Source organism: Trichosurus vulpecula, chromosome 5 (genome assembly GCF_011100635.1).
Source record: "Trichosurus vulpecula isolate mTriVul1 chromosome 5, mTriVul1.pri, whole genome shotgun sequence".
Lineage (NCBI taxonomy): Eukaryota > Metazoa > Chordata > Mammalia > Diprotodontia > Phalangeridae > Trichosurus > Trichosurus vulpecula.
Window position 1 is genome coordinate 215,510,903 of NC_050577.1, and position 22,372 is coordinate 215,533,274.

At 44.2% G+C, this 22,372-nt stretch overlaps 1 protein-coding gene across 2 annotated transcripts in view; it reads right to left on the reverse strand.

The window, feature by feature from the left end:
- Nucleotides 1–22,372, reverse strand: part of APAF1 (apoptotic peptidase activating factor 1) — an 88,510-nt gene that overhangs the window by 14,204 nt on the left and 51,934 nt on the right. Inside the window, exons 18-22 of one of the 2 annotated variants that reach the window (XM_036761987.1) lie at nt 20,325–20,453; nt 14,276–14,401; nt 12,699–12,818; nt 7,957–8,082; nt 3,926–4,051 (exon numbers count right to left, since the gene is read on the reverse strand). In XM_036761987.1, the coding sequence (XP_036617882.1) occupies nt 3,926–4,051; nt 7,957–8,082; nt 12,699–12,818; nt 14,276–14,401; nt 20,325–20,453 (627 nt within the window). Of the gene's footprint in view, nt 1–3,925; nt 4,052–7,956; nt 8,083–12,698; nt 12,819–13,423; nt 13,496–14,275; nt 14,402–20,324; nt 20,454–22,372 lie in introns of those variants that run through there. The other variant, XM_036761988.1, reaches the window with a different exon arrangement.

The window sequence follows — 22,372 nt, forward strand, 5'->3', positions numbered from 1 at the left end:
GCTGAAGTTAATCAAGAAAACCAAAATATCTTATTAAAATATATTAAAGCTCAAATTTTGGACCCCCAAATTCTTCATTAAAATGAGTGAGTCTTTTCAGAGTTGTGAGGATCATAACCCCAAATACGGTCATTTTAGTCTTCAAAGAAATAATGAGAGCCTCTCACCTTTGTTGTTTAATCATTTTTCAGTTGTTTCTATCTCTTCGTGAGCCCACTCGCGGTTCTCTTGGCAAAGATATTGAAGTGGTCTATTTCCTTCTCCAGCGCACTTTAGAAATGAGGAAACTGAGGCAAACGGGGTGAAGTGACTTGCTCAGGGTCACACAGCTAAGAAGTGTCTGAGGCTGGATTCAAACTCAGGAAGAAGAGTCTTCCAGACTCCAGGCCGTGCTCTGTGCACTTTGGTGCCACCTAGCTGCCCTTCCTCACCTTTACAGAGTACTTTAAGGCTTACAAAATGCTGTCCTCACAACTACCCTGTGAGGCAAACAGTCCAAGTACAAATAAGGACATTATTTCACATTCTCCAGAAGAGGAAACAGGCTCAGAGAGGTCTTGTGGCTTGAGTGAGGTGTGGCATCAGCATTCCCACCCACTCCTGACTCTAGTGCACTTTGCTGCCCTAGGATGGCATCAGGGACCAGACTCCTGTTTCACTCCCAGACGAGGAAATTCTCTGCCCCAATCCAGGCACCTCAGCCTTAGACTAGGGGCTTTTAATGCGGAGCTGATGAACTTTAAACAACGTCAGTAACGATACTTCAACATAACTGGTTTCCTTTATAATCCTATGTGTTTTATCTTATGCATCTAAAACATGCACAATTCCGTGAAGGGGTCCACAGGCTTCACTTGATGGTGGCCAGAGGATCCAGGAAAGGGGCTGGGGGACTTCTCAGTCCTAGGCAGCCCAGGGTGTCCTGCCTGGCGTCCCTGGAAAAGTCACTCCACTTGCCTCTAGTAACAGCCTCTCCATGTCCCAGGACTGTTGTGAGGATCAGATGGGATAACATGTGTAAAGAGCCCTGCAAACCTTAAATCCCTATGTTAACAGGGGCTAGGGTCAAAGAGCCAGTGTGTCAGGCCAAGGCTTGAACCCAGCTCTAGTCACAAAGCCAAGGTATTTCTGCTACTTCAGAACAGGCAGGGGAAGGAAATGAAATTATTTTGATTAGCTATCTCTACTGATAAGAAAAAAGACCAAAAAAAAGGAATTACTTTACTCAGGATCCTTAAGGAAAGGCTGAATAGCCACTTGTGAGAGTTGACTGGTCTTGGTTGGGTTCTGCTCCAACCACCCATATGTCTGCGGGCGAAGGATCACAAGAGGCCTCAGTTTCTTCATCTCTAACGTCAGAGGACAGGACTAAACTACCTCCTTTGCAGCTCTAGATGTTATGATCCTATGACCATACTCTGAAAAAGACCGCCTCTGAACATAATCTGCACCCCGAAAATGAGCTCTTTGAAAGAAAACTATCTATGAGTCTACGATGAAAAAATAATACCAATTATAAGCTACGCTCATAAGATCATAACAGCTCAGGAGCTGGAAAGGACCTCAGCACGCCATCTCGTAGATGAGGAAACCGAGCTCCAAGGTCATGCAAGCAGAAAGCATCAGAGGCAGGGTTTGAACCCAGGGCCCGACTCCGGGGCTGATGTGCTGTCCTGTACTAAACTAACGTGGGGGGAACAAGGTGGCCTCTCTGAGAACCAAAACTTACTAACAGTTGAAGTCCCAACAGCATCTCCCCATGGTCATTTCTGTTTAGCCTGAGATCGTAAATTGACAAATGGGTTTTAGAATCATACTTAACGCCACTTAGGCATCTTAACTTCAAGGAATCAATCTTGAAGTTAACAGCTAAGCTCATGGGAGCGCGGATCTGGAGGGGGAAGGGATTTCAGCAACCTTCTCTCATTTTTCAGACTAGGAAACTGAGGCCCTTGAAGATGAAATGACTCACACCACCCTACCTGCCCAAGCTCCATTCGGTTTAATTAGTAGATGGGCACAGTTGACCAAAAAGGATGACGATAAATGTTGGGGGGTGGAGGGAGAATGGCCCATTTGTGTCTGGATGGTGGAGGTGCAGTCTGGTTCAGCCATTCTGAAAAGTACACAGAACTCTGCCCCCAAAAGTTACCAAACTATCCATACACTTTGACCCAAAAGTACCACCACTAAGCCTACACCCAAAGACATCCAAGAAAAGAAAAACAGTTTATGTGCAAAAATATCTCTAGCAGCTCTTTCTGTATTGGCAAAGAACTGGAAACTAGGGGATGGCTAAAAGAATCATGGTATGAATGTAACTGAATATTGTTGTGCTATAAGAAATGATGAAGGGGACAGTTTCAGAGAAACCTTGGAAGACTTATATGAACTGATGCTGAGTGAAAGGGAGCAAAACCAGAAGGACAATTTATACAGCACAAACAGTATTGTAAGATGACCAACCATGACTCCAGGGGACCCATAATGAAGCTTGCGGCCAGCCTCCTGCCAAGAAAGGATAGACTTGGCACAAAATGAGATAGTTTTAGACATGGCCAATGTAGGAATTTTGATTATGCATATTTGTTATGAGGGTTTTGTCTTTCTTCCCCCCTCCCTCAATAGAAAAGGAAGGCTACAGAAGAGATTTTTCTTTATTTAAAAAAAATTAATTTAACAATTTAATACTTATTTTTATATTATCTATATGTAAATTTATTTGTACATAAATTTACAAAATACATAATATATAAATTTATAAATAAATCTAACGCAGCAAAAAAACTTCATTAGAATTAACATAAGGCCCTAGAGCCAGAAGAAGTTCAGAGAACATCTTGTTCTCTCATTTTACAGTTAAAGAAATCGAGGCCCAGTTTCAGTATTCAAACCTGAGTTCTCTGACTCCAAAACTCTTTACACTGCAGATATCTACCCTATTAGCACAGAAAACATATGTAGCCATTATAGGATGGAAAAAAAAGCGATCAGTCCAGGCTCATCACTGGGCCCTTCCAGACAGCAGCATACCTCCTTCTGTAGAAGTCAGCCTACAGTACAGTCTAGCCTGGCTAGAGTGCCCCACGCCCCAATTAGTACAGTCCCTAGTGCCCTCCCCTCACAATTGCCTTGTGTTTATTTTGTGTATATGTACATGTAGTCTCTCCCCATAAAACCTAAGCTCCTTGAAGGCAGGGACAGTTTCATCTTTGTCTCTATTTTCAGTGCCTAACAGACTGCCTGGTACATGGTACGCACGTAATAAACACTTTTTGATTGATTTGTCTTTGTATCCCCAGGACCACACACGGTGCCTGGCACACAGTAGGTACTCAATAAATGCTTGTTGATCTCCAGCACCTGAGACAGTGCCTGGGACAGAGCAGGTGCTTAATATTTAGTGATGCACAGATGCATTAATTGAAATGGTGTCTACTGAGCTACAAGCCATGCTGGATGGAGCTGGCTAAAGCCTCTGTTGTTCATTCTCTCCATCAGGGGCTCTCAGAGAAGCTGTTCCATCTACAACACCAAAGGAAGGAATTCCACCCTACCAGGCATTCCCATCCTCGGGTACCTAGAGCTCCACAGCATGCAAGGAGCTTATAAACGGGCACAGAGACTATCGGGTAAATAACTATATCATCCTTTTTAAATTAATCTCCTAATTTGATTTCTTAGTTGCACATAACATGGTAATCTATAGCATTTATTACCTTCCATGTGAAATATTAGGCTGGTTGAAAGCCAAGGGGTCTGGAGACCAAAAAACTATGGAAAACACTGCACAAAAGACTTTCCCGTCATCTATGTATGTGACCCCAGTATGCCAGATCTGGCTTTTGGACACTTTTAATATTCATGTGCCAGGAAAAGGGAACCCAAATCCCACAAAGCTTCAATTCTGCTTCATCCGACTCACCTGAACTGTAGAATCATCAGAGCTCGAAATCAGAGTCCTCCCATCAGATGTGAACTGCACCCGCCGTACAGCTTTCTCGTGCCCCATTCGAGATCGAAACTCTCTTCCATTGGGGAGCTCTAAAATCTCCAAAGTGGAAAAGCACACCAAGATTACTTGGAGGAAAGCTGGGCATTTCTGTGCGTGAACAGAGCCCAGAGCCCTCAGTGTATCAGGCAGAAGGGAAGAAATGACCTTCTTGGGGAGCTTGTTGTCGAGCCTAAGACACACAGAGGAAAGGTAACTACCCCAACAAGGAAGCAGGCTACCTCTGACTGGAATGCCACAGACAGTGACTGGCACTGGAGGTCTTTGTGAGAAGCCCCTGGACTTCGCCTCTAAAGAGAGAGTGGCATTTGAGACAGACGAAAGAGGAAAGGGAGATGAATCCCTGTGTCTTCCTAGCCCGTAACTTCTCTGGGCCTCAGTGTCCTCATCTGTAAAATGGGGGCACTGGGCTTGATTTACTTTTTAGGGTCCCTTCCTGCTCCAAATCCATGATCTTATTATCTAAGTCTCTTCATCTCTCTAGGCCTCAGTTTCCTCATCTGTAAAAATGAGAGGGTTGTGCTTGATGGATTCCAAGCTCTCTCCCAGATCTGCATCTAGGATCCTCTAAATGGGCCGCCTCAGAGGGCAGAGAGGTGGCCCTTGCAGGGGATGTGGTAGAGGAGACACTCATTTAGGTTCATGGTGGATGAGATGATGATGATAACTCTAAGCTAGCACCTGCTCTACAGACTGGAGCCTATAAGAGCTGCCAAAAGCACTGACGGGATTGATCCAGGGTCGTGCCACCAATGGGTCAGAGGCAGGCATGGAACACAGGCCCGCCTGACCCCAAGCCAGCTCTTTATCTACTCCTCCCACTATATTTCTGTAATGCCAACTATAGTAACTGACACAGTGCTTGAAAATTTAAGAAAATTTAGAGCCCTTAACATGCTTTCAGATGTTTTCTATGTTTTCATATGCCATGCTGGATTTTTTTCCTCTCTAAATAATTTGTTGTTTAGTGTTGTTAAGTTGTTTTTCAGTTGTGTCTAATTCTTTGTGACCCCACATTTGGGGTTTTCTTGGCAGAGACACTGGAGTGGTTTGCTGTTTCCTTCTCCAGTTGGTTTTACAGATGAGGAAACTGAGGCAAACAGGGTTAAGTGACCTGCCCTGGGTCACACAGCTAGTTAGTGTCTGAGACCAGATTGGAATTCACAAAGAGGAGTCTTCCTGACTCCAGGCCCAGCACTCCATCCACTGCACCACCTAGTTGCCTTCTCTATATAATATAATAATAATAAAATAAATTTGTCATATGGGATGGTTATCTGGGAGGAGAAAGCAGGGAGGGATACTAAGGGTAACCATGATGATGTCAAAAACCAAAAATACAAATAAAAATTTATTTTCTAAAAAAAAAAGTTTAGAAAGAACATTATAAGCACTTCCTCATTCAATCCTAACAATTACTCAATAAAGAAGGTTCTACATAGTGAAGAATACATTATTTACATAATACAGTGAGGGAAAAACCTAGTGGATATGAAGTCAGATGATCTGGGCCATGCCCTGGCTCTGCTCTTTATTCTGTGGGGCCTGAGGCAAGTCTTTTAACATCTATGAATTTCTGTTTCTTTATCTATAAAGTGAGATCTTGAACTAGATCACCTCTAAGATCCATTCTAGCTTGAAATCCTAAGACTCCCATTTTATAGATAAGAATACTAAGGCTCAGAGATTAAGGACTTGCCCAAAGCAACTTCCATCCATTCAATTCAATTCACCTCATTTCCTATATGTCCAACACTATTTCTTCTTCACAACTCTGACCCAATGATAAGCCGCCAGTCCCTTCCAACCCTGAGAGCCCTAGAGACCACCCAAGACAGTGGAGTGGGTAGGCCTGTTACCCAGACCTACCCATAACTACTTCAAAAGAGATCTAGGAAGAACACAGTCTGAGGAAGAACCACAGCAGGACATCTTCCAAGCCCAAGATCACAAATTCAACCCAGAGGCACGTGCCCAGGGCAGGAATGGTAGAACAGGCATCTTACACCAGATGCTGATCTCCAAACAGCATCACAGAGCAGGCCCTCTGACCTAAAGAGGGGACTCTTGACCTAACTCCAAGGGCCAAAGGAGGTGGATAACAGGACAGAAGTAATAAGTGGGTCAACAGCTTCTTGAGTGAGCCAAGAAATGAGCCACAGAAAACACGATTTCTGTTCCTGACTCAGATTACCATTTACCCAAAGGCCTAAGGAAAACAGAGATAGGGATGAACAAGGAGAAATGTTAACATTCAAAATAACCAAGCTCGCCCAACTAGAAGTAGACCTTCCAAGCTAAAGGGATGTGAACAGGAAGGGTGCTTATGTGACTCAGTGAATCCTACCGATGGATGGATGGACCCTGAGGCAGATACAACACACACCAATCTGCTGGGCTTAAGATCCTGGGCAGGCTTTTTGGTAAGACACCTTGAAGCCAAAGAAAGCATGGAGGAGTGGGTAAAAAGAGCTGGGCTCAGAGCCAGGAAGACCTGAACTCGGGTACTGACCAGGTGATCCTGGGAAAGTCATTCATTTAACCATACAGTGACCAGGCAGTCCTCTATCAGGATGAGCTACCATAGTAACTCCTATTCTGTGGGAGACAAGGACTCTTCACAGGTAGCTCCCTGAACCATTTAAAGTACCCTGTCTAGACCCCATCCCTACTCCCCAAAAAAGGAAAAGATACTCTAAACAAAAGGCTTTTTCAATCACCTTTAGAGGGAAAGAAATAGAAAAAGTCATGTCCAAAATGCACAAGCACAGTAAGAAACAAGACAAGAGAAGCAACTCAGGTGACTGAAGCCATCACTACGAGTCCTCTCTTCAGACACCCTGACAATGACTTCCTCTACCTGAAGTACACAGGCTCAGAGGAGGAAGAGGAGAGGCAGGGAGATGGAGAGGTAGAATCCCTGGCTGGTATCTGTCAAGACTCAGCTCAAATGCTACCTTGTGAGGAGGAAGGCTCTGGGCCATTCCCCACCCCCGGCTGGCACCTCCCCCTCCACAATTACTCTTCATCTCATCTGCTACGTATGCGCTTTACACACACCTATTTGTGTATGGTTAGAACGTAAGCTCTTTGAGGGCAGAGACTGTTGTTGCTTTTTCTTTGTATCTCTAGTGTTTAACACAGTGCCTGGCACATAGTAAGGTCCTAATAAATTACTGATTGACTGACAGATATCAAATGAAGATACCCTAAAGCACTTTAAGGTATACTAAGCACTTGGCTAAGACAGTGGAAAGTCACCTGAGTTGGCCTCAGCTCTACCTCTAGGATCTTCTGATCATATGAACAACTTAATAATATCATCATCCCCACTGTACAGATGAGGAAACAAAGTCAAGTCTAAACTAAGGCTCAGAAAGGTTAAGGACCTTACCCAAGGTCACACAGGGTGGATGTGAACCCAGGTCCCTTTACCTTCCACTACATTATCAGAGCTCTCTAGTCAGTTCCATGCAATCCAATTCAACAAGCATTATTATTTACACCCCTACTAAGTGACACCCCTATGCCAGGCACTGGAAATACAAGGACAAAAAAACAAATGGGCCCTGCCCTCGAGGACTTTCCATCCTACTGAGGCCAAAATGGAGAGTCACTGGCATAGCCTCACTCAATGACTGAATGGTCTCAGAGAAGACAAATGGCCGAGGGTCTTGCGGGATCTTTGAGACAACGGACTGGCAGAACTGGCAGAGATTGAGAATCAGACGAGAGAAATAAACAAAACTAGGGAAGGTCAAAGGTAGAGTTGTCAGTTTGAAAAAGCCACATCCAAACAGATTACAAAAGCTCTTTTAAAACCTTAACGAAGCAGCAACAGATGGCCAATTTATGTTTAGCATTCTCACTGACAGGAGGAGACACATTTTTTCTGTGAAACTAAAGAATCCCAAATCCTGAAGGCCAAAGAGGTCAGTACCTACCTTTACAGACCCATCTTCTTCTCCCAATGCCACATAGTGCAGGTCTGGACCCAGACAACAGCAGCTAATTCGAGATTTCTGGGCTTCTGTCAGATAATCGGTATGACCTGTTTTTCCATTAATTAGCTAAAATGAAAATAAAACAGAGCAAGTGATTAAATGGTAATTGCTGCTGTGTTCTCAAGCACCGAGTTTCAATTGGAAAAGAAGGGGGGAAAAAACCCCAGAATGTGCACACAGAATATGGCCTGCCAGGGCTCCCGCAGGAACAACAAAACCCTCTGCATGTCTCAGCAGCTGCTTTTAGCTTCTTGGGCTTGCATTTACCTTCCTGTTTATAGCAGTGCTGATGCTCCAATACATTTTCATAAAACGAAACGAGTTTCTAAAGGTTCCCCAAACCACTGCCATGCCTACCACAGGAGACACATCTGTCTGCTTTGGGGGTCTGCAACTGGCTTCTCCAACTAATAGAAGCCAGGTTTCCCATTGTTCACAAAGCTTATTTTAATACAGGATAGGATATGTTGAAATAGAATTTTCCAAAGCGAACTTAACATTGTTCAAGGAAGGCAAACCTGGTCTGAGACACCCACAATTCAAAGGTCAAAATCCAAATGTAGAATGGAATCTATACCTCCCATATGACCCACAGAACACAACTAAAGCACCTTTCAGGGAGGCAGAGAGGTGTCCACAGGCACAAGCTGGAGGAGAGTAGTAGTCCCCAAATTACTGGGCCACAACAGAGGTTCCTAATTTTGGGGTATCCTGGACCCCTTTCATAGTCAGGCTACTAAAGCCTAGATGGATCCCTGCATAGAATCATGTTTTTAAATGCAAAAAATAGAATCCATTGGGTTACAAAGTCAATCAATTCTACTGAAATAAAGATGTAATTTTTTTCCACACACTTTCAAGTGTGTCCTGAAACCTATCTATAGAGCATTCTGAGCTAGGCATGGGATTATCTCAATTTGCAGCAGATCCAAAGGTAACCAGAGTTCAGATTGGGCATAATGTCTGCAAACCTGTTCTTCCCTAGTTCTGCTAAGGCACCTCCCTTTTCCTAGCATCCTTAAACAAAACCTTATTGTCTTTTGGTTACCTTGTTTTATCACCTTCACTTACCATATATGCACCAGCGCTGATGACAGAAGCACAGAGAATTAATTCAACAAACATTTAATTACTTTGTACCCAATGCTTCCTTAACATATGGCACTGTGCTAGGTACTAGTGATACAAAGAGAGCAAATTTCACAGTCCCTCACCTCAAGGAGCTTGTGATCTAATCGGGAAAATGTGGCAAGCATACAACGAAGATACAAGGGAGACAGGAATAAGGGCAAAAGAACAATCCAAACAACAGGAAGGATCATGGACGGAGGTGGAAGGGACCTCAGTGCATCTAATCAAATCCCTTCATTTTAAAGATGAGATAACTGAGGCCCAGGGGATGTGGCAACTTTCCCAAGTCTCCCAGCAGGCAGTAAGCATGGGGTGGGGGGGGGGGGGACCTCTGCCTACAAAGTCTGCAGGTGCTCCCTCCATGGACCAGCTGCCTCGTAGGGAGCCTTCATGGAGAAGGCAGGACCTGAACTGAGACTGAAGGATGAGAAGGATTTCCCAGTGACTTCCTGAACAAAGAGAAGCACCCCTCTCCCACTGTCCCTCTCTTAGACTATGAGGAAGACATGAAGTTAAGGAAGCATTTCTAAAAGAAACAGTGACTCATCTGAATGGCTGACATTGCGAGATCCCCATTCCTTTTCTTTTATTTCAATAACCCCAAGTCTTACAACATAAGACATGGAACAATCTTTGTTTCAGGCACAAAGCTTACAGGGAAATCATTTTAACATCCTTACTGCCTGTATCGTATTGTATAGGGTTGGAACTTTATATATCCTCTATTTAGATGGAAGTCACAGCTAGTGAAAACAAAACCTTTTTTTCTCCAAAGAAAGTTTCAAGAAGCTTTTTAAAAAGAAACAAAAAGTACTTTGTTCATTTATGTACTGGTGTACTGAAACTCTTCCCCCAACCACTAAAAAGGGATTTCGAGCCTGATCTTTCTCATGAAAAGCAGTGTGACATAAGCAATAGAAAGCCAGTCAGTCCTAACTGACACAAATCACAGGAAAATACATTTAGAACTACAAACACCCTGCGGTCATCTGGTCCAACCCTCTCATCGTATAGCTGAAAAATCTGAGGCCAAGAGAGGTGACGCGCCCATGGTCATACAGACAGTAATCCAAAGAGCCGAGAGTTGAACCCAGGTATGTTGATTCCAAAGGCAGTAATATGTCCATTTATCAAGAATCCATAAACTTGATTTTTAAAATATATTTTGATAAATATATTTCAATATAATTAATTTCCCATGTTGTCCTGTTTTTAAAGACATTTAAAAATGTGATTCTGAAAAGGAGATCGTAGGTTTCCCTAGACTACCAAAGGGGTCTGTGACACAAGAAGGACTCAGGATCTCTGCCATACAGATTAATCTTCCTTATGTATGTGCTGCTCTGGTCAATCTCTCCACTGCCTGAAACCTTCAATACCTCTCCCCTGCATTAAAGTCACAAAACAAAACAGACTCTGAGAATCTCAGAAATGGCATGCACCTCAGAGGCTGTCAAATCCAACTCATCCCTGATCCCCTCTCTAACATACCCAATAAGTGACCACCCAGAGAACTCACCACCTCCTAAGGCAGCCCATCCCACCTTCAGATGGCTGCAAGGCCCTTCCTTACTTATACCACATCACCGTCACTCCTACCCAGTTCTGCACTGGTAGGGGCCAAGGAGGGTAAGTCTACTCTCTTCTCCACATGCTGGCCCTTCAAATACTCCACTGCTCAAGTTATGGCACTCACCTTGTCTTCCATTTTTAGGCTAATATCCCCATCCTCATAAGGCATGACTTTAAAGGCCTGAGTCATGTTCCTGCTTGCTCTGCTCTGAAAGCTCTTGTGAAGTCCAGAACTGAACATGATGCCCCAGACATAGCCTGACCAGGACAGAGTACATTGGAACTAGCCTCCTCCTAGCCTGAATACTCAGTCTCTCTCAATATAGCCTGAGATAATACTGGCCTTCTTGGCTACCTCACTATACTCTAAGTCATACCGAGCCTACAGCCCATTAAAACATATAGCGCTCCCCTGCCAAATGTGGGTCCAAATTCTGCAGCCTGGTACTCAAAGTGCTCCACAGTCACAAACCTGCCAAATTCTGCCTCAGCATCTCCTTCACATTTGGCTCTTCCATATACTTGATGCTCCAGGCAAAGGGGACCAGGCCTTCACTCTCTCACCTCCACCTGTTAAAATCCTATCCATCTTTCAAGATGCAGAACAAATGTCACCATCTCCATCTTTGAAACTCCCAAGAAGATTCTTTGTCTGCACCTCAGCTGTATACCGTGGACTGCGGTTCTGAGAGCCCATCTTGAGCTACTATTAACAAGACTCTAAGTAACTTGTGTTGTGGTTTGTCCTTTGCACCACGACATCAGGGAGGTGATGCCATGACATGCAAGTAAATTGGATTTGAGGGAAGGACAGTTGTGCAAAGTCACCAGCCTCACTTTCTCCTCCAGAGCCATCTGGGTCGAGTAGCCAGACAACGATCAAGACAACTGGAGATGGCCCAGGATGCAATGGGAGACCCTGGCCTTTCTAAGCTAAGGTCTTTTTGAGTTATCACTTTGAGTAATACAACTCAGCAACTCAGCTCCTCCTCTCCTCTCCTCCTCAGTCTCTTCCTCTATTTTCTCCTGGGGTATCATGCCCTTACCTGAGGGTGTTCTGCCAAAAGGAAGGTCAATTTTAATGGCCAAAACCTCACTAGTTAACTTGAGGTTTACTGGCCAGAGTTCTTTCTCAAAGATTCACTCTGGATCTCACTGATTGGACAACAATAGGTCCCTGCCGAAGCACCACTTAATGCTTATTTTTTGGGCCCTCCTGACTCAGAGTGAATGTAAATAGTAACTGTTCCTCTTCTGGCCAGCAACCCTGAGGGTCTTCCCCTCCCTGTCTGATTTTTTTTTTTTATTAAAGGGGCCATCCCTTGAAGTCACCTAGAAGCAAAGACAATGTCTTCTTTAATCTATTTCCTTCAGCACCTAGGACAGCGCTTTGTGCTGTTATACACACAGTAGATGACAACTCTAAAGAAGCTGCAGCACTTTTTGGGAAAAGTCCTGGTAAAGGGAGTGAAATTTGGAGAGGCTCAGCACCAAAAGGCTGACCACCAGATAATGAATTTTTTAGCCTCTGCAAATCTTAAAGATCACTTACAAAGGTCTATATCAGGAGTTCCTGACCTGGAGTCCACAGATGCTAAGGGATCCATAGACAGATTTCAGGGGTTCATGAATTTGGATGTAAAAAAATTACATATTTATTTCAACATAACTGGTTTCCTGTGTATTTTATCTCGTGCACTTAAAAGCATGACTGAGGAGTGCCTACTGGCTTTCCCGGGCCCTACAAAATGGGTCCATAATACAAGAAAAGTTCCCAGGAGAAGTTCCCACACTGATAAAGCCATGGACTCTTGTAACACTGAGGTATTATTCATTCATAAAACCAATATGTATTTATTGAGCATCTACTGTGTACAAGATAGAACCTCAAAAATAAAATTCAGAAACAGAAAATATCTACAAATTGGATGGGCTGAATTAGAAAATTTTCTGATTCATATTTTTAAAAAAATACTCACTTGTAAGCGTCGTACATTGTCAATTGCAAGAACCATTACTTCATCCTCCCGGAATACAACATCTACTTCCTGCTTTAACATGATAGCTGAATTCTTACACACTTTTCTTGTCTCCCAAAGCTGGTTAAAATAAATACGTGAATTTAATTAATAAATACATAAATGAATGAATGAATGACTAGATAATAAGTAAGCAAATAAATGAGGAAGGGATGGGAGGGGAGAGGAGGGAGAGAACAAAGGGAGAAAGGGAGGAGAAGGGAGAGAAAGTGAGAAAAAGGAGAAGAGAACAAAGGAGGGAGGAGGGAAGGGAGGGAGGAGGGGAGGAAGAGAGGGAGGAAGAGAGGGAGGAAGGGAGGGAGGAAGGAAGCATTACAAAGCAGAGGTAAAATTAGGTCTGTCTTCTGTAGGGAGAAGCTGTGCAAATGACATCTCCATGTAAAGGAGAGACAGAGAACTGGAAAAGGAGAGGAACTGATCAAGTGGTGAGTGAGAAAAAGTGATGAATGGCCCATGTGCCTGGTATCCAGGCAAAGCCAAGAAAGGGGAAGCATGCTTAATAGATTGCTTCTCAAGGATTTGTGGAAGAAACAAGACAAGAATGATGATACAGGATGAGAAGGTGGAAATAGGCTGAGATCTGCAAGAGTGAAAGGGCTACCCACATTGTGAAGGATAGAGGTTCCAGCTTCATCAGACAGAGACCATGTAATAAGAAATGCTTGGTCTTTGATTATGGTACAAACAAGGCTTTTGAAATGCCTACTGAGAAGCAGGTCAACCCATCAACTCTATGTCTGTAAACAATCAAAATGTTACCATTTGAAAATAATCAAATGAAATCATAAAACTGACTTAAACTCCAGAACTAGCTCTCACAAGCTCCAGAAAGCCCCATGGTGAACTAATGATGATGGTTAATAATCATAGCATTTATACAGCACCTCCTATATGCTAAGCACTTTACAAATATTATCTCGTTCCAAAAACTGCTTGGTTGTAGTCCAAGCTCCTTTGCCCTTCTGAATATCATATTCCAATCCCTCCAATCTTTTAATGTAGAAGCAGCAAGGTCCTCTGTGATCCTAACTGTACAGGACGTTCCTAAAGTCTGGACACATAGGCCACTGATGGCAATGTGGAGTTACTGCATCAAGTTCACATGAATCTTGCAAAGAGCATCAACCTTTGCATCACAAATGATGGAAATCATACTGGAGATGTTCTTTGTTAATATTCTAATTAAATAAAAATTTCATTCATTTCATTTCTTGAAAATATGCACTTTTGCCTATGTGTCCAGACTTTAGGAACACCCTGTAGTTCCATGATATTTAAATTGTTTCTTTCTGGCTGCCTGCTTTGGGGGGAGTATATCTCATGTCACTCTTAAATCTCACAAAAAAATCTCAAAATCTTTAGAACTGGGTCAAGCAAATATTATCTCATATATAATTTTCAAGACCTGAGTAAATACTCTGTTGCCTGCCCACCCCTGCACCACATGCCAGCAGTTTCTCAGTTTGCAGGAAATGGAGGCCTCACAAATCTAGAAATGAAAACCTGAGCTGACTCACCCTGATTGTCTGATCATCAGAAGACGTCAAAAATGAAGATCCATCAGGAGAAAATGCTACACAGTGAACCCAACTCAGGTGACCTCGGCAATCTGCTACTTTTAAACCTGTATCCGTATTCCATAACTACAAGGGAAAGAAATACAGGAAGAAATAAGGAAGATAACCCAAGGAAGGAGCCTGTGCTGCTCCTACAATCTCCAAGCCTGTTCGAGCATCTGCTTTCAGCTCCCTTTTGCTCTGGCCCATGTCTCCTTGTAAATTAATCATCCACACACCAACCTCATAAAATACCCCGTGTGCCAGAGTTCCCCATCATCAGAATTTGAATAATGGTCATGCTCCAGGCTTTCAGAACTTGCATGGGTTTTTAAGAAAAAAAAAAGGAGGGTTTTTCCCATGTTCTTCACTTAGTGAGTTCTGTGGGACTCAGAGTATAAATTTTTTCCCTGTGTTATGTCAGTCTGAGACAACATGATGATGAGAATGATAACAAATGAGAAGATAGCTATCTAGTATTTATATAGCACTTTAAGGTTTGTAAAACACTTACAACCATCCCATTTGATCCTCACAACAACCCTGGGAGGCAGGCACTATTATTATCCCCATTATAAAGATGAAGAAATTGAGGCAGAAGTCAAGTGACTTACAAAGGGTCACAAAGCTATCAAGCGTCCAAGGCAGGATCTGAACTCTCACCTTGCTCACCCCAATCAAATACTCTATGCACACCACCATCTAGCTGCCTGAAAGTAACAGGATTCATCTCATAACCCAAAGATCTCCCGCTTATGCTCCTTTTGGTCTTACTTGTAACCCGGCAGACCAAGCAGGGCCTAATTTTTTGTGCAGAGCTACCCTTAGTTTCTCTGAAAGCTTGAAAGCTCCCCCCAGTGGGGCAGGAGAGGGGAGGGCTCACAGTCTAGTCAGGGAGCTTGGGAGGAAAGGGTAGCTGTATTTCAACTATCCAGTCAATCAACCGACAAGCACGTGTTCAGGACTGCTGTGTGCCAGCCACTGTATTAACTGCTGGGAGACACAAAGACAGGAATCAAAGCGTCTGCCCAAAAGGAATTTACATTTTATTGGGAGAAACAAGATGGAAAAGGGCCTAGCACATGGTAAGCACTTTAGTGTTCTACCCACCGATCTGTCTCTATCTCCTCCATCTATCAACCTCTCTGTCTGCCTTCTTATCTACCCACCCATCCATCCATCTATGTACAAGAGATAAGGACTGAACCTGTGGATTCCCAGTGGGAACCTAGTCCAAACTCCCTGACAAACCTCAGGGAGGCAGGCACTGCAGCTGCAGCCAGCCTGGAGATGGATGTTCAGGGAAGACTCTGGGATAAGTATGATAGCTCACATTTCAAGAGGGCTTTCAGCCTGACACACACTTTACATATAACAACCCTGGAAGGTAGGTCACCCAAGTAGCCTCATGCCCATTTCCCAGATGTGCTTCTGACTCCACCACCTCCACCACCACAACTCAGCAGCCTTCTCACTCTAGAGCACCCCTCTACCACGTTGTCCCCCTTTTCCAATCAGTGAGTTCCTTCTGGGGCCTCAATTTTAGGGATGGATCCAAGCTGAACAGGGTTTATTCCCCTCCCAGTTGGGCTTCTGACTCTCCTAGACTTTGCTACCATGCCCGTGTAGAGGTACCTTCTCCCTCCCCTCCATATTCACCATCCCTTACATTTCAGCTCCCCGTTCTTCTTGTATACCCACATTAGAGTATAAGCTCCTTAGGGGTAAGAACTGTCTTTCTTTTGACTTGCATTTCTCTCCCCAGCACTTAGCCCAGGGCCTATCATACAGTAAGTATTTAATAAATGCCCATTGCCTGCCTACCAGATGAGCAAGCTAAGGACCTAAGAGCTTGTGATTCAGTACACATACAGAAAGCAACAAAGCTGGGACTGGACCCTGCCCCCCAAATCTTCTGGCTCCAACTCCAGCATTCTCCCTAATACCAAGCTGCCTGGGTCTTGATCTAAGGCCGGCACCCTCGCCATAGGAGGGTCTTCCCAAGGACATCATTCATGCTCTCCTAGGCAACACTTGGGCTTTATGGCTTCTCTTACATATATATTCATTCTCATGAGGAAAAACTCTTTGAGCAAGTGCCACGCATGCTCCTACAAAGCAAAAGGTTCTTAGGCCTCACTTCCTCCCTCTTGCCAGTTTATACAAGAGTGTCCCTTCTCTGCTCTTCCATGGGAGAGGCATCTTCCTCACAGAGCTCACTGACATCACTAACTGAAGAAAAGTTTCCAGCAGGGTCAGGTCACTGGGAAGGGCTAACGGTGGCCTAAGCCTTAAGTGAAGGCTCCATGTTGGTCTGGGAACAGCCCAAGGCCACAAAGTCAGAAAGTGGCTGCAACTGGGCACAGCAGACAGGAAGTGTGAAGCATTTGAATCTGGCCTCAGACACTTACTAGCTGTGGGCCCCTGGGCACACAGAGTCACTCCCCCTGAGACTCAGTCTCCCTATCTGTAAAATGAAAAGAATATCACCTACCATCCAGAGTTGTTGTAAGAACTGGATCAAAAGACAAATGTAAAGCATTTTGCAAACCTAAAAGCACAACATAAATGCTAGCAATGATGACAAACATGGAGAGCAGGGCCGAGATGAGAAGCCAGAGCCGCCATAAATGCTAGCAATGATGACAACACCAAACAAGGAAAGCAGGGCCAAGATGAGAACCTAGACTTGCCGTAAATGTTGCCAACAATGCCACCACGGAAAGCAGGGCCACAGTGGCTTTGGCGGCCGTGGCAGCTGTCAGCCTGCACAACACTAAGCTTGCTTGCTGTCAAACAGAGACTATTACATTGTGAGCTGAGAACAGGAGGCAATGAAGGAGAGGTTCTCTAGAGCAGGGTTAAGAGTCTGGCTTCTTGGACAAAAGGTCCTCTCAAGGGTCTGGAGGCAGCCACTAACCTTGGTACCAGCACACCTTCTCTCCCAGTTACCCTACATGGGGTCACAAGGGGTCAGACACAACTAAAATGACTGAACAACAACAAACGTATATACACATACATACACTCTATAAACCTTAAAGTGTTATAGAAACGTGAGCTATTATTGCTGTTAAATGGGAAAATTTTCCCAATTTCCCAAGCCTGAAATATTCTCATAACTAGAATTTCTTCACTTCAAATTTTCACTCAGTCACAGGAGGCCCTAATTCAGGAATTGGGGGTGGGGGGGGGCAGGAGGAAAGTGCAGTCATTTCCATCAATAAAACATTTTTTTAACAAAGAAAAGAAAATTCAAATGTTTTGAAGGGGACACAAACAGCATAGTCTCACTGATCCCTTGTTAAACTGAATGTGCACTTTTAAAAAACAAATTGTAGATAATCTAATGGCCTTTCGTCAATCCTCAACTTTTTTGACCTCTCTGCAGTCTCTGACACTGCTATCTGCTCTTTCCTCGATTCTCTCACTTCTCTAGGTTTTCATGACATCCTTCTTCCTTGGTTCTAGGTGCCATCACAGCGGATAGAGCTCTGGGCTTGGAGTTAGGAAGACGTGAGTTCAAATATGACCTCAGACACTTACTAGATGTGTGACCCTGGGCAAATCACTTAACGACCTCTGTCTGCCTCAGTTTCTACAACTGTAAAATAGAGATAATGACAGCACCCATTTCATGAGGTTACTGTAAGGATTAAATGATACATAAAAAGACTAAATAAACCTTAAACCCCTATGGAAATCCCAATTACTGATTAACTCTCTGGCTGCTCCTCCTCCTCCTTTGCTAGCTCTTCTTCTGTGGATGACCTCAAGGGTCTACCCAGGCCTTCTTCTCCCCTCCCTCTACACCATCCTGAAGAATGAGATCAGCAGCTTCAATGGGATTGATGACCATTCTGATGCTCAGCTCTAATCTAGCCCAAACCTCTCTTCGGAGTTCTAATCTTGAGTCCAGTTGCCTAGTGGACGTCTGCATATCCTACAGACGTCTCAAAATCAACATTTCCGAAACAGAATGCCCCTGCTGTCCTTCCCCCAAACCTTCCCTTCTTCTAACCTTAGTGGGATCTTGACTCTCCTCTCTCATTCATTCTTGTCCTTCCTACCTTTACAACCTCTCTCGAAAATGCCCCCTCTTCTGGTGTCACGGCCCCCACCCTGGCGCAGGCCTTCACTTTCTCACAGCTGAATATTGCAATAACCTCCTGGTGAGTCTGCCTGCTCTGAGTCTCTCCCCAATCTCTCCTCTGTTAAGCCACCAAAGTGATCCTCCAGCGGTCCGTGTCACCTCCTGCTCAATAAACCACAGTAGCGATTATCTCCAGAGCAGGGGCTGTTTTTTGCCTTTCTTTGTAACCCCAGTGCTGAACACTGTCTGGCACACAGCAGGTGCCTAATAAATGCATGCTGGTGTGACTTGCCTTGAAGACCCTCCATCTCCTGACTTTGCACTGGGTGTCCCCCCACCCCAAACGCTCTCCCTCCTCACCTCCACTTCCTGACACCCCGGCTTCCTTCTGTGGGAGGCCTTTCCAGCCCCCACACTACCTCTAGTACCCCCCAAGGCACCCCTTGCTTACACCATACACAATTTCTAAGTATAATTTGTTGCACGTTGTCTCCCCGTTAGAACATGAGCTTCTTGAGGGCAGGGACAGTGGGGGGTTTTGATTTTCTTTGGATCTCCAATACTTAGCACAGTGGCTAGCACACAGGAAGCATTTAACAGACATTGGCTGACTAACTGAAGCTCATGGTTTCCCATAGAATCCTCCTTTTTTGTCTGTCACATTCCTATGTCATCCTCTTCATATGTTGGAGTATTTGTATTTGCAGATGACTGGGAGGTGCAACAGAAAAAAGAAAAAATTACACTGAAAACAAAGATGAAAGAAAGGAATGGGGAGCTCAGAGGAACCGGCGTTCCTGAGCAGTCTTTGGGCTATAACAATGGCAAGAAATTCATTCTCATTTCAAGAAAGGAGTGGAACAGCTCAGCAGACAGATGTGGCCACAAGGCAGCCTGGGCTCAGGGCCCTGCCAGGCACTCTTCCAGGCGCAGCCCTCAGGAGAGCACAAAGCCCAGAAATAGACCTCCTCCCTCTCCTCTGCCCTCCCCCATCCCGCTTCTCTGCCCGCCTGCCCTTCCTGGCCACCCAGGAAATCTGAATGGGACTCACGAGTCTTTATTTCTCTCCTTGAAGCACTGACCTGGGCACATGTTATTTCATCAAAACTATGCTTTGTTCTATGGAGAGGAGCCGGCGGAGCCTTTCCCCCCATAAACTTGGAATTAAAGTTTTAAGTCTTCCTTGAAGTAACCCAACAGGCCTTGCATTTCAATAAACAATCACCACCAGCCTTTAGCTGTGGATAAAAACCAACTTCTCCACTTCTTCTCAAACACATGGAGGGCCACTAACAACTCAGATTCTTCTTGTGCAGTCAACAGAAGTCCATGAAGTGCCTACTATCTGCTGGCAGCTGGACTAGGTCCAGGGGATACACAGACATAAGTGAAAAATGGTCCCCACCCTCACGACGTTTATATTCAACAAAAGGGCCTGGCAATCTTTGGAGAGGGAAGGAGAAGACCACACATATCTCTCATTTCCCTCACCTACAAGGAAATGAAAAATGTCTGAAAGACAAATTTGCTTCCATGTTCAACATGGCTGCAAGTTTCCATAGCTGATTTTGACCCTTCAGTTCCCATGAGGCCCTTCGTGTTCTCCTCCAAAAGGGTGGGAAGAGATTCTCAGTCAGGAGTCAAACCTTCCCATCCAGAGGCAGCAAGGCTACAGTGTATAAAGTGTTACACCTGGAGTCAGAAGGACTTGGACTCAAATCTGACCTCAGATATGTGTCAGTGTGACCTTACACAAGTTACTTAACTTCTCTCAGACTCAATTTCCTCACCTAAAAAGTGAGGGATGGGGACTATGTGATCTCTTGGGTTCCTTCCAGCTCTAAAACTATGATCCTGTTACATCCATCCATCCTGAAGGGAGAGGTTCCAACAAATTCAATGGATTCAGCAACTCACCTCCACGCAGTAGTGGGACAGAGCTACCACAGCGAGATGACTCTTGGGAAAGAAGTCACAGTACTGGATGGTGCTGCTGTGACCAGTGTGGATTTCTCCTACCAGGCTCCTGCTATGGACATCAAAAATCTGCAAATAAATGGCAAAGCAAGATTCATGGAAGGGAAGCAATTATGTTCAAGCAAAAGCCAACACAAAATGAAAACTGGTTATCTGCATTCATTTCAAATACACAAAAGGAGATAGCATTTGACCAAAATGCCACCATGTAAGTATGATCTCCTCGCCTTTGCCTACATTGTCCCTCTCATCCTTCAAGCCTCAGCTCTGGCCCTGTATCTGTGGAAAAAGGCCTTGCCAATCATCCAGACGTGAGGCCTCTCTCCTGGCCCCTCCCTAAAACTGCCTGTGCAGACTGTATATTTACTTCTCTGCGGACATACAGCGAGTCCCCCTATAGAACGTAAACTCTCTGAAGGCACGGGATGTTCTACATTCACCTTTGTATCCCTGGTGCCTGGCACACAGTAGGTGTTTAATAGATGCTTGTTGGTTAAGTGATATCCCCAGCACCGAGCAGTGCCTGACATATAACAGGCATTTGATAAATGCTTGCTTAATTGAAGTGTCCAAAATTATCATTATTAAAATTCCTTTACTCATTCAACAAGCATTTATTACGTGCCTACTATGCTAGGCACTGGGAATACAAAGACATAAATGCTTCCAACATAAAAGCTAAAATTTTCTGTTTAACATTCAAAGCCCTTCCGAACCCAGCACCCTCCCACCTTCCCAGTCCTCTTACACCTCACTCCCCAATACATGCTCTTTGATTCAATGACACTAACCTCCTGTGGTCATCCCACAAACATGGCCCTGCATATCTCTCAGTTCCATGCTGTCCCCATGCCTAAAAGGCTCTCCCTCCTCTGCTCCTGTTGACTTTCCTGGCTTCCTTTAAATTCTAACTAAAGTCCCATTTTCTAAAGGAAGTCCTCTCCAACCCCTCTTAATTCCAGTGCCTTCCCTCTGTTAATAATTTCCTATTTATCCTGGATCACTGCCTTGTCACGGTGGAGGGACTCATGTAGTTCAATAGAACTATGAGCTATGCCATACAGGGTTACCAAAGACGTTCATGTCATAGTGGAGAGTTCTGACAAAAGGTGATCCACTGGAGAAGGAAATGGCAAGCCACTCCAGTCTTTCTGCCAAGGAAACTCCATGAACAGTATTAAAATAATAAAAAGATGACCAGAAGGTGTGCCCCTCAGGTCAGAAGGTGTCCAACACTACTGGAGAAGAGCAGAGGAAATTAAAAGTAGTCCCAGCACTAATGAAGCAGCTGGGCCAAAGCCAAAATGAAGTTCAGCTGTGGATCCATCTGGTGACAAAACGAAAGTCCAACGCTATAAAGATCAATGTTGCACAGGAACCTGGAATGCAAGATCTATGAACTAAGATCGATGAACCAGATATGGTCAATCTGAAGGTGGTAAGATTAAACACTGACATTTTGGGTGTCAGTGAACTTAAATGGATGAGAATGGGTGATGAGAATTCAGGTAGTCACTACATATACCACTGTGGGCAAGAATCCCTTAGAAAGAAACAGCAGCCCTCATAGTCAATAAAAGGGTGAGAAAAGCAGCACTGGGGCATCATCTCAAAAGTGAATGAATGACAGCTGTTTAAATCCAAAGCAAACCAGTCAACATCACAGTAATACAAGTCAATGCTCCAACCACTGATGCTGAAGAGGCCAAAGTTAATCAGTTTCTATGAAGACCTGGGACATCTTCCAGAAATAATACCAAAAAACAATGTCATATCCACCACAGGGAATTGGAATACTAAAGTAGGAAATCAAAAGATAACTGGAATAACAGGGACGTTTGGCCTTGGAGTACACAATGAAGCTGGGCAGAGACTAATAGAGTTTTGCCAAAATAATTAGCTGGTCATAGCAAACATTCCTTTTCAACAACTCTAAAGATAACTCTGCACACAGACATCAACAGATAGTCACTACTGAAATCAGACTG